A 13,427-nucleotide genomic window follows, 5' to 3' on the forward strand; every position below is an offset into this window, starting at 1 on the left:
TCCACGGACAGGGTTGTCTCACCCAACCAAAGCCTATCACCTCTTCTGCCGATTGGCAAAAACTGTTACCCATATTGAATCACTAAAAATCATAAAAGATGAATTCTAAAAAAAAATAATAATAAAAAATAAATAAATAAATAATAATAATAAATAAATAAATAAAATGGTACACCAGGGAGTCTACTGCCTACACCGAATGAAGGGAATGTAACACCTTATCTGACCCCAACATCAGACTTTGAACTGTCTGTAAATATTGGGATGGAGTTCAAATGTGTGGAACAGTGTTTTAGGATTTGTATGGTACTGGTAATCTGGAAATATAATTTTATTAGGAATACCAGGGCTGCAGACAGTAACACTAGGGAGCTGCCAGTAACCAACTGACTCAGGAAGACACTGAACTCCATGTCAGCATCTCAGCAATAAGGACTGGTGACATATGTCCAATGGAAGGATGCCTGCATCCACCTGCGAGCTTGGTACTGGGAACGAGTGAAATGCACCAGTTGCCAAGTGAATATCAGCATGGTGTACCAAATTCAACACATGAAGCCAAGCTTTAGTAGTAGACGAGTAGATTTCACAGCTGTACTCTAACTTTGAGAGAACAATTGTTCAGTGTAATAGGAGGAAGGTATGTCTGTCAGCACCCCAAGAGGTATGGGATAGAACTCCAAGGAATGACACTGTTTTCATACATGTAGCCTTAATATAATGAAGGTGAGGTACCTAAGTCAGGTGGCTGTCAAATATTAGTCCTAGGAAGCAGGTTAACTCCACACAAGGGATTCTTCTTTCATAGAGGCCTGGATTAGGATGAACACCTTGGAGGTGGCACAAGTGTATGGCTGCAATCTTTGAAGCAAAAATTAAATCCTTGAGTTGTGGCCCACTCAGAGATCCAATTCATTGCTACATACATACATACATATACCAAGGCTTTTTCCCCCTTACAAGGGGGGTAGCCAAAAAGAAAAAGGCACAAAATCAATCCCACCCATTCCACCCCTGAATACACTCCACACCCCTCCACCCTCCCTCTTATCTTAGCACCTCCTGAATGATGGGTCATCCCTGGCATCTGTCCTGCAGAAAAGAAGATTGATAAGTCATTAATGTATAAGCTACCACAAACTCCTTCTGGAAGCACATTGATGATACATTTTATGGCCACAGCAAAAAGTGTCACATTAAGTAGACTTCCTTGTGGCACACTATTTTCGAGTGAATGAGCTTCAGAGCACTCCCAATTCATACTTATAAGGAACAATGAGATAAAAACTGCTGAATAAAAATGGGGAGTCTGCCAGGAATATCCTACTTGAATAGGATTTTTAGAATGCTGTGGTGCCAGGCTGAGTTGCATGTATAATTAATATTATATATATATATATATATCATATTATATATATATATTATATTATATATATATACATACATACATATACCAAAGGCTTCCCCCTACATGGGGGGTAGCCACAGAGAAAAAGGCATAGAAACCACTCCCACCCACTCCATTTCCTATATATTCCACTCCCCTCCACCCTCCTCCCTCCCTCTTATCTTGGCACCTCCTGGATGGATGGATGGATGGATATATATATATATATATATATATTTACATGTTGATGTGGTGTTATTTGCAAATGCTTCAGAAATTGAGGATTCTAGGGACTTTTCGGAAAGGTTTGAAAACCAAGTAGATTGCATGATATGACAGTGATGGGTGGACATTTGTTATCTTGACTCTATCAAGATAAGACTCAATAGGTGACCTGCAGGGTCTTCCATGGAGCATGGGATATTGTAGCAGGGTGAGTGCAACCTCCAGAATGCTCGTGTGTTTTACCTTCATTATGACAAGAGGGTGATTTCCTGAGGGCTTGGTCAACTGTCTCTCAAGGGCTTTGGTTTTTGTTTTTAACCATAAGATATGTGACTTATTTACTTGGTTCCAGGGGCCAAGGGTAACCACCTACTGGGATTACTTAGGGAATGAATGCTGGCTGTTGCAGATAGGGTACCTTGTCCCCATGGGGGCCATTTGTTTTAAAAACCTCTTCCATTTGATTTGAATGTTTGTCCACATTGGAACCAAGATATCCCTCCACAGCTTATCCAAGTCCAGACACTCAATCATCCAGCATAGAACCACCTCATATGGTGGCCCCTCTAGTGGGTGGCACCATTGGCCTACATGGGTAGCCTAACACTGGGAACATTTTGGTGTGGCCCCTCACTAGTGACCTTGCTAGCATAGGTAACCCTCTCATAGCTTGCATGTCCCTCTCATTGGGACATGCAAGCCCCTCCCACACTATGCCAAAGCAGTTCCCATAAGGGTGGATGAGAATGCAGAGAGTGAGAATTGAAGATGTGAGAAGGGGAGCAGCAGTGGAAAGGGAGTTGGCAGACAGACAGGGCTGATGAAAGAATGCTGGAATGGTTTGGTCACATGGTAAGAATGAGCAGAGAAGGACTAGCATAAAGAGCATAGAAGGCAAAGGTGGATGGAGTGAACTTGAAGGGAAGACTGAGAATGAAATGTATGGGGGGGCCTTTAGTAGAAGGGGAATATCTGTTGGGCAGGGAAGAGAGTAGGCAAGATATAGGTTTAAGTGGAGAAAGGTTGTGAATAGATTATAAACAGACATGCCCCAAAGGGATTTCTCCTATCCTCCATCTTTGCATGAGGGGATAAGGGAGAGGTCACAAAATAAATAATGGGGTGGGTCCTTGCTATGCATGTGCTGTGTCTTACTGCACTGCTTCTGACTCAGGCAGTGGGTAGGAAACAGGGATGGCTTTTCATTCATGAGGAGCTAAGATAAAAGAAAACCAAAGGGATGATGGATAGGAGTGGGATGGGTAGGAGTAGGTTGCCTTGGCTAGCTACCTCCCTTGTAAGGAGAGGAATATAGATAGAAATTATAAATTAGAGAATAAGAGACAGGACCCTACAAACATTGCTCCTTTCCTGTATACTACAATTAGGTAAATACACAGATCCAGAGGTACTTCAGAACTTATACTTATCTTGTTCCTGGAAGTTGTGCAAGTTGGAAAAGTTTTGGGTTTCTTTTTTTTTCTAATTTGAATTTAAACATTAATATAACATATACAATACATTAGAATGATTAATCTTTACATTTTTTAAATTTCAATTTTGAGAAAATGGTTAAAGTCTTCTAGGATACTATCTATTGAAGCATATGCATAAAATGTAGTACAGTACCATATAATACAACCATGTTTACTTGTGATTGAGTTCCACATTAAGTTTGATTTCTGGGTCAAAATTTTCTCAAAATAATCATTCATATTCCAAGTTATGCAACCTCTAGGGCATTCAGGTTATATTTTTTATATGCTTCATTCCAGTTTTCCGAGACAAACAGAAACAATGGACAAAATTCATATAAAATTACTTAATAGAGTTTATAAAAACAGTGAAAGGGTATTTTTTCACACCTTCATGCATGGATTCTTTTCTTCTTGGAGTAAACGGGAGCTGTTCTTGATATGATTCTGTCTCTCTTCTTCATTTTTGGATCTTTTGACTTCTATTCCATTAAACATTTTGCATTGTTTTCCCTAAAGAAAAGTAAGTAAATTAATAAATAGTAAGAATAACTGAATCATAGCAAACACTAAATAAGTCACATTTCCATGTAAATGTTTTATCAAATTCATTCATATACAAAAAAAGTCAATATATATTTACAATTTTGGTAGCCTTCTCAAAATATAACCTAAAAGTATTACTTTGTTTCAATCAACTAATCCATTGCCCCAGTTCTTTCTATATTTTATTGCAGCCAATTATAATGTCCCTACATCCACAAGGAGCTCAGATAAAAGGGAAAACAAATGGATGTTGGATGGGTAAAGGGTGAGTGCATGCCTTGGCTTGCCTCCTCCCTTATAAATAAAAAGAGGCCTTCCAGTATATGTGCAGTGGAACCTTGATTTGTGAACTTAATCCGTTCTGTGACTACGTTCTTAGACTGAAATGTTCACAGAGATAATTAATGAAAACACACTAAAGCACTACTAAGCCAGTGAGATTATATTTACCTAATTGTAGCATACAGGATAGGAGTACCATTTGCTGGGTCACGTCTCCTATTCTCTACTTTCTTATTATAGCTAGCCTCCCATTCATGTACAGTTTCAACTTAATCTATATCTTTGATTTCCAATTATCATGTATTGTTTGAGCTCGGGCTATATCACCCTCTAAGCTATTTCACTTAATTATATTTCTATATGGAAAACTGTATTTCTTCAAATTCATTAGACAAGTGATCTTATTTTACTACTATGACTTCTTAAAGCCCTCCCATCTTTAATCAAATCTCTTCTGCCAATGCAATCTATTCCCTTGAAGACCTGAATACTGTAATCATATCACCTCTTCCTCTTCAATCTTTCAAAGTTGGCAGACCCAGTGCTTTTAGTCTTTCCTCATATGGTTTATCTGCCAGGCTGGGGACCAGTTTGGTTGCTGCCATTTGTATTCTCTCAATTTTGCTTATATCCTTCACCCTGTGTAGAGACTATACTACTGACACACATTCCAGTCTTGGACAGATCAGGGTTTCTATGTATTTTTTCATCATCTCTTCATCCATACAGTGAAATGCCACTTTAATCTTCTGCAGCAATCCATACGTCTCTCCCACAATCTTGCTGATATGTCTGTCAGGTACTTTCTGTATTGTATGTCTGTAAATGTAATTTCCAGTATTTTGTTTTTTGGTATTGAGCTTCATTTCCCATTCTTGTCTCCATGCAAAAATAGTGTCTAGATCTTTTTGCAATAGTCTACCATCCTCATTTTTTATCCTTCTCATCTGCAAACATGTTGGCATAGCTTGTTCCCATCATATCACTGATAAAGACACAAAACATTATTGGTGCAAGTATTGAACCTTGTGGAACTCTGCTCATTTGTGCTCTCCATCTTAAATCTTTTCCTTTACTATTGTCATGTATCTTTCCTTCAAAAATTCTTTTCTCCATTCTAGTACTTTGCCTCTCAGCCCTCCAATGTGCTCTAGATCAATGTACACACAGTCCATCCACCCCCTCTCTCTTTCAGTGCATCAATTACTCTCCAGATTTTATGCCAAACTGTCTGTCAGAATGTTCATTTTTCCAAGATATTTGGACCATTGATCTTTCATAATCCTTTCACATAATTTCACTATTGTGCTGGTCAGTGATACCAGCCTATAATTTAGTGGTGCATCCTTATTTCCACCTTTGTGAATGGGACCTTTCGCAGCGAGTGATTTGATACCAGACACCGCCAAATTTTGTAATTCTTGCCGGAAAATAAATACTTTTTTGGGCAAGTTTTATAAGCTTACAGAGGTGCATCGTTGTACATTATTGTGTCTGAAATTTAAGTCAATTAATTTCATGATTGCAAACGGCATATACCATTGTTTGAGCCTCTATTTATGATTACAGATAATATTCGTAAAACAGCCTATAATTGTATTAAGCCAAGCAATTTGTCATTTTCTACCGACTTCAATGGATGTATACTGATATATACTTTCATTTGAATGCACCAAGCAATAGGCAAATCCATGTAATGTATAGAAAATATAATTTTGCATTGAAGACTTAATTTTTCCGGTACGATTATGGTTTGTCTTTCTCTTACTTTTTCTTGAATCTGACGTGCAGTCTGCCACGGCACACGTAAAATTAGTCATATTTGTTTGAAAATAGCTGCCAGCAGATCTAAGAGGCTATTATTTACACAAACGTCGCTCACCTTGTACGTCCGCCACCACTGTTGTTACCTTTTATCTCACTGATTAGCTTCATACACAGTGATATCCATTATTTATAATCAAATTAACAAAGCCTTATCACACACCAGTAAGTAAAAATTATAACATTAAGAGTCATGTTTTTAATTTTGAATACACCTATGCAGCAATTTCTGTCATATTTTTTTTTTAAATCCGTTTCCAAATTAGCTAAGTCACCCCTTTGCCTCGTGAAATCTGAGACAATTGAAAATTCTAGCGCTAATAGGAATCTACGAGCCTGACTGCAAAAGGTCTCATTGGCACCACATTTGTCCTTTTCCAATTAAGCAACAAACATGTAATAAGAATGTGAATCTTGTCTGATAGCTGTTCCCTACATTCTTAAATATCCAGTCTTGTCTGCTAGTTGTTCCCTTTATTCTTAAGTATCCAGTCTTCTCTGCTAGTTGTTCCCTTCATTCTTAAGTATCCAGTCTGTCAGGTCCTGAAGCTTTTGTCACATCCAATGATTACAAGAGATTGACCACTTGCCTCACTTCTATATCTATATCTTCTAAACCTGGATTTTTGCTACCCTGGCTTTCCTCCAGAAAAACAGTTCTTTTTTTGGTGAAGACTGATTGGAAAGTTTCTTTCATAATTTCTGCCTAAGCTGAGGCCTCTTCATAGACCTCATCACCCACTATCAACTTAGTGATTATTCCTTGTCTCAATTTACCATTTATAAACTTGTAAAATAGTTTTGGTTCATCTTTGTATTTATCTACTACACCTCTTTCAAAATTACTTTCTTCCTGCAAATTCTTGTACAGTAATTTCTAGCTTGTTTGTCAGCTTCTTTTGTTTTATTGTTTCTTTTCTTCCTCCATTTTTCCCAAAGCATATTCTTGGCCTCTTTTGCAGTCTCACACTTTTTGTTAAACCAGTCCTGTTACTGCTAGTATTTGGCACATTTGTTCACTCCCCTGTTGTAAATGTAAGATTTTCCATTTCCTCCTTATTCTAGTGGTATTAATGAATTCCTCTCAGTTTGCTTTTTCAAATAATTTCTTCAACCCTAAGTAATCTGCTTTCCTAAAATTGAGTCTCCCTTCTCTGTATGATGCATTCCTTGGTTCTATTTCCTCATCCTCCACCTGAGATTCAATTGTTACATGGTCACTTTTTCCTAAGGGGCAAAGATATTTTAACAAGTTGATGATGTCTGGCTCTCTGGCTAGTAAAAGATCTAATCTTGTGGGAATGTCATCTCTTACCCTAGTCACTTTCTTTACCCACTGGGTCACTGTGTCCTCCATTACCAGGGCATTTCCCAAGGAATCTGCTTTGCTGCTTACTTCCCATTCCTCCTAGTTGACCTTACTGCAATCAAGACATCCAATTAAGACTAAATTACAACTTTTTTTTTCAATAGTTTTCTTTATGAAAAAAGCTGAGTCTGATCAAATTTCTTGATATTCAGCTTCATTCCAAGCACTTGTCTTGGGGGTGGGGGGGGTGGGGGGGACATATACCACCATGAAGTTTCTTTTATTCTTTCCTTTAGTTTAGTAATAATTCTTAGGTGGATTACTTCAGTCTTGCCTTCACTCAGACTTGCTTCTTCCACCTCTTTGTCATTTCTCACCACAAACATTACCCTTCTATCCATTCTATCTTCTCTGTCTCTTCTCCTCGTATATCTATTGTTTTTCAACTGTAGATCAAAATTTTTTGGGAGTTTGGTCACCAGTAGGCACAAAATATCAGGCTTATTTATCCCTTAGTCATTTATCTTCAACCTGGCTGATATTAATCAACATTAGGATAAGCTATTCTGTTTTCTTTACAACATTACCTTCCTGTTTTCTTAGAAACAATTTTCTCACATTCTGATCATACCTATATCAAAGGTTTTTTTTTTCCCTTTCAAGGGAGGTGGCCAAAAAACAAAGGCATAAAATCCACTCCCACTCATTCCATCCCCACATACTCCACTCCCATCCACCTCCCTCCCTCCCTTTTATCTTGGCTCCTCCTGGATGATGGGTCATCCCTGCATCTTGTCCACTGCCCTGGGTCAGAAGCAGTGTCGCAAGATACAGCACATCCACAGCAAGGCTGCTTCATTAAATCGGTGACCCACCTTTCTGTCCCCTCACGAAGAAATAAAGATGTGGAGAAATCCCTAGAATACAGTGAATAAGTGAAATGGATATAGAATAGAGACTGTTGTCATAATAAAATGCAGTTAAGTGTTTGCAGTGACTAGATACACTTTTGGATTAATTATAAGAACTTTAACAATCAACTTCTACAGATGGCAGATACTACACAACAAAATAGAGCAGAATTGAGGTGCCAAATGTCACATGTGTGGTGAGGCCTGTGAAATGAAATACACAATAGTGTGAAGAGTGCACACAACACGTGCAGTGGCCTGCCATTATATAAAATGTTTTCTTGCCAGAATGCACTGCAAATTCACATATGAAGATTTTTGTCTTACCAAGTTTGCTGACTTTGATTGGACAGCAGAAGCCAGTGAGACCATGGAATGCCAAAATTCACTGAGGCAACAATAACCAGTTGCAAAGACAGCAGGCCACACCAAATACCACCAAGAGTCAGAAACTAACCCTCCACAACCACCAGAGGAGGAAGTGGATGCATCTCAGAATATAAAGGATGGCACTGATGGCGACACAAGCCTGGACAATATGAATAATGGTAGGATGCCACGTAGTGCAGCAGATATACTGGGAGGACATTCCCACGATCCCGCTCTGGAAACTACAAAGGCAGCCAACAAACCAAAGAAAGGTCCTATATGTCATTATTACAGGAAGGGGAGATGCAAACATGAGATTGCTGTTAAGAACTGTAGGTTAAGATACCCTAAACCATACTGCAGATTCCTTTCTCAGGGGTTCAGGGGACCAAATGGATGCAACTTTGGCAAAAAGTGCACTTTGTTTCACCCCCTCTGTGCCATAACTGTTAGACACTATGAGTGTCTGAGAGAAACCTACAGATTTCAGCATATCAAGGGCATGCAGAGAATTAGAGAGACTCCAAACCCACCACAAACTTCTCCTGTCACACATAGACACTGAGGTGAGACAACTGTCCAACCACACACCACCTGTGATTAAGGTGGCACCTCAGTCCAAAAATACACAAAACCCTGGGGTAAGCAATGAAGATTTTTTTAGGGGTGCAGTCCAACATCAAGCTAGGAATGATGAACCTCTTCAAGTTCATGGAATCACAGACAACATTACAGACCAGCTAGATGAGGGAGAACAGGGCAGTCTGGAAGATGTGAGCTTCTCCATGCCAGCCCATCCCCTGGTTCAACACCGTAGTAGCCCATTAGAAACCTTCATGACAGGGAATATCCAAGGCCTCTACCCAAAAACTTATCAAACTAAAGTGCATTTTCTCAATGAACTGGTTATAGAGGTAAACCCAATGTTTACTGCCCAAACAGAAACAGATCTGAAAAATGACATAAATAAGGGCAGACAGACAACAAAGAAACCATGGAGGGGTATCAGTCTCTATAAGAAATAATCTTGCCCCAACTGCCAAAACACTATCATCTCCCTCAAATGGGCAAGTTGAGGTAATAGCCACTGAACTGAGTACATACATACATATACCAAATGCTCTTTTCCCCTTTATAAGGGAGGTAGCCAAAAAACAAAGGCATAAAAACCCCTCCCACTCATTCCATCCCCATCACACTCCACTCCCCTCCACCCTCTTCTCTCCCTCTTATCTTGGCACCTCCTGGATGACGGGTCATCCCTGCATCTTGTCCACTGCCCTGGGTCAGAAGCAGTGTCACAAGACACAGCACATCCACAGCAAGGCTGCTTCATTGAATTGGCAACCCTCCCTCTCCATCCCCTCATGCAGAAAAGAAGACAGGGAGAAATCCCTTCAGGCTGCATTGAAATTTTCTCCCACATACTCCCTCACCCATTCCACCTCATGGATCACATCATCATCCATATACAACTATTCACCATTCACCCGTCTTCTGTCCTCTCCCATCCTTCCTCAACTGACATTCCCCTCTTTCCCAAAGCCCCCTGTACCCCACCCATCCATCTCATCCTAGGTTGCCCCTTCATGTTCACTCCTTCCACACCTCTTTCACTAGTCATTCTTCACTCATTCTTTCCATGTGTCCAAACCATCCCAATACTCTTTCATACACCCTATCTCCCAACTCCCTTTTCAACCCCAATCTCCTCCTCACCTCATTTCTCACTCTATCTAGCCTAGTAACCCCTATCATACTTCTCAGACACCTACTCTCTTCCTCTCTTATGTTCCATATTTCTGCCCCATACAGTGCTGTCAGCACAATCATTCCTTCATACAATCTCCTCTTAGCATCTATTCCCAAATGTCTATTCCTCATTACACTTTTTAATCCACCATGGCAGTTACTCACTTCTCTCAATCTACATTCTACCTCCACCTCCATTCCTCCCTTTCCTGCCACATTCACACCCAAGTATTTAAAACTATCCGCTTACTACAGTCTCTCTCCTTTAATACTCCCAGGTCTGCTGCCACTTTCACCCCTTGTACATCTCATCACCTTACTTTTACCCACATTTATCTTCAACTTCCTTCTTTCACACACTTTTCCAAACTCTGTCACTAACTTCCTCAATCCCTCCTCTGATCCTGCCACAAGCGCAGTGTTGTCTGCAAACAACAACTGGCTTATCCCCCACTTTTCTCCATTTTCTTTAACCATCTCCAATCCCTGACCTATCATCCTTGCATTTACCTCTTGCATCACCCCATCCATGTATAAATTGGACAGCCAGGGTGACATAACACATCCCTGACGAAGTCCCACCTTTACCTCAAACTATTTGCTCTCTCCATTTCTAATCCTGACACACACTCTACTACTCTCATAAAAACTCTTGACAGCTCCTGCAAGCTTTCCTCATATCCTGTATATCTCCAATACCTCCCACAGTGCCTTCATGTATACCCTGTCATAAGCCTTTTCCAAATCCATAAAAGCCCAAAAAACATCCTTACCTTTTCCTGTAGCTTTCTTACATATCTGTCTTACCACAAAGATCTGATCTACGCAACCTCTACCTGTCCTAAATCCACACTATTCCTCACCAATTACTCCCTCTGTTCCTCTCCTAATCCTCTCAATCAAGATCCTCCCATAAGCTAATCCCTCTGAAACTACTACACTCACACTTGTCCTCCTCTTTTCCCTTGTAAAGTGGAACTATACAGGCACTCCTACAGTCCTCCGGCACTCTACCCTCTCTTAAACAAACATTAAATAACCTTACCAGCCAGTCCACCATCACTGTACCTCCTTTTTTCAGACATTCTGCATGACATCCATCCAGACCAGGTGCCTTACCTCCTCTCATCATCTTAACCCCTTCCATACGGTGCCGCACACGTAGGCGTCATGGACTTAGATCTCGGTGGCAGCAGCCAATGCCAGCCGTACGATGTGTCGTAATAATACTCGCATCATAAAATATAGTCACCGCTTATATCGATCGTTCTCTCTTCACCCGTGAATTTTGATAACCATAGAAAATGCGATTACAAAAGAATTAGAAAGAATGTCATTATGGAGGGGCGACTACAATAAATATAATCAAGACGCCGATATGGCAGCCTCGCGAATACACTCGCTCCCCATGACGCCTACGTGTGCGGCACCGTATGGAAGGGGTTAACAGCTGCTTTCACCTCATTTTTCCTTATTTCCCCTGCATTTTTCTCACTCATCACTCATTTTCTTAGTACTTCCCACTGCAACTACCTTTCCCTCCCTTTCCTCCTTCACATTTAGCAACTCCCTAAAATACTCTACCCATCTTCCTTTTACTCCCTTCTCTTCCATTATCACCTCTCCATCTGCACCTTTTACCTATTCTTCTCTATTTGATTTGCCTCCTCTTCCTCTTTTAATTTCTTACCAAAACTTCTTTTCATTACTTTCAAAATTTTCTGTCATACTCTTACCTCATTTCACATCTGCTCTCCTCTTTGCCTCTTTTATCTTATGCTTTACTTCTCTTTTCTTTGTGCATCTATGATTCCCTCGTCCTATTTTGTAACCAATCTGTGAAAGCTCGCTTCTTCTCTGCTTCCTCATCCCACCACTCACTACCATTCCTTATATTTCCTCTCATCCTCCTTATTCCACACACCATCTTTGCACACCTTGTGGCTCCCTCCTTGAACCATCCCCATTCCTCCTCCACTCCTAGTTCTACTCTACCCTTCACTCCCTCCCACTCCTCTCTCAGCTTCTTACCAAAACATCTTTTTATTACTTTCAAAATTTTCTGTCATACTCTTACCCCATTTCACATCTGCTCTCCTCTTTGCCTCTTTTATCTTATGCTTTACTTTCTTTTCTTTGTACATCTATGACTCCCTCGTCCTATTTTGTAACCAATCTGTGAAAGCTCGCTTCTTCTCTGCTTTCTCATCCCACCACTCACTACCATTCCTTCTATTTCCTCTCATCCTCCTTGTTCCACCCACCATCTTTGCACACCTTGTGGCTCCCTCCTTGAACCATCCCCATTCCTCCTCCACTCCTAGTTCTACTCTACCCTTCACTCCCTCCCACTCTTCTCTCAGCTTCTTCTTGTACTCCTTCTCCTTTTCTTTCTCATTTAAGCAGTTCACTTTAAGCACCTCCCTACCTTTTGTCCTTTTCCTCTTTCTCCATCTGTCCTCCACTCTCAATTTACCTTCCACCAGAAAATGATCTGATTTTCCCCCACTCTCTCCCCTTAGAACATGTACATCCTTAACTCTTCCTATTATACACCTATCTACCACTACACAGTCCATTAATGCTCTATCTACCACCCTTCCATTCACCACCCTTTCCCATGTGTACTTATGCTTGACTTTCTTCCTAAACACTGTAATTGCTATCATCAACTCTCTAGACACATCGCCACCATCAACTCTCAACTACAATTCTTTCCTGGAACTCCACATTTCCCAATCACTCCATTTACTGGTTCATTTCCTACCCTAGCATTAAGGTCTCCCAATACCACTACATTGATGTTCCTCCCTAATCCCTGTATGCACTCATTTAAATCTATCTAAAAGCCTCCCTTTCTTCTACACTCTTCTCACTACCAGGCCCATATGCACTTACAAAAACCCACATCCCCTTTCCCAGTTTCACCTTTATCCACATTAACCTTGAAGAAACCTCCTTCCACTCCACTACATGTTTACCTATCTCATCACTTACTAGTATAGCCACCCCTTCTCTCTTCTCTCCCTTGCCCTCTCTTCACTCCTGAGAATCTCCCAACTACACTCCCAAACTCGCACTCGCCCCCTCCCTCTCAACTTAGCTTCACTCAAAGCCAACACATCCATCTTTCTTCTCACAAACATACTGCCTATCTCTTCCCCCTTTTACTCTCATCTGTACTACATCCATGCACATTAAAAGACCCAAACCTTAGGGTACTGGTTGGAAAACTCCTAGACCCTCTTATGTCATTACATTTTTAGGAATGTCCCCTGTGGGGCTACAGGGAGAAGGATGCCTAGTCCTAGTTTTTCTCGCCTCTTACAATCCAAGTGGGAAGACTT

At 40.5% G+C, this 13,427-nt stretch overlaps 1 protein-coding gene across 4 annotated transcripts in view; it reads right to left on the bottom strand.

The window, feature by feature from the left end:
- LOC143020633 (coiled-coil-helix-coiled-coil-helix domain-containing protein 7) overlaps positions 1–13,427 on the bottom strand; it is a 62,277-nt gene that overhangs the window by 33,211 nt on the left and 15,639 nt on the right. For 2 of the 4 annotated variants that reach the window (XM_076177121.1, XM_076177125.1), the window contains exons 2-3: positions 7,055–7,160; positions 3,478–3,600 (exon numbers count right to left, since the gene is read on the bottom strand). In XM_076177121.1, the coding sequence (XP_076033236.1) occupies positions 3,478–3,600; positions 7,055–7,096 (165 nt within the window). In that variant the 5' untranslated portion in view covers positions 7,097–7,160. The remainder of the gene's footprint in view (positions 1–3,477; positions 3,601–7,054; positions 7,161–13,427) is intronic. The other 2 variants (XM_076177124.1, XM_076177122.1) reach the window with 1 other exon arrangement.

This window comes from Oratosquilla oratoria, chromosome 40 (assembly GCF_046742065.1).
Source record: "Oratosquilla oratoria isolate Oo_2021 chromosome 40, ASM4674206v1, whole genome shotgun sequence".
Taxonomy (NCBI): Eukaryota; Metazoa; Arthropoda; class Malacostraca; order Stomatopoda; family Squillidae; genus Oratosquilla; species Oratosquilla oratoria.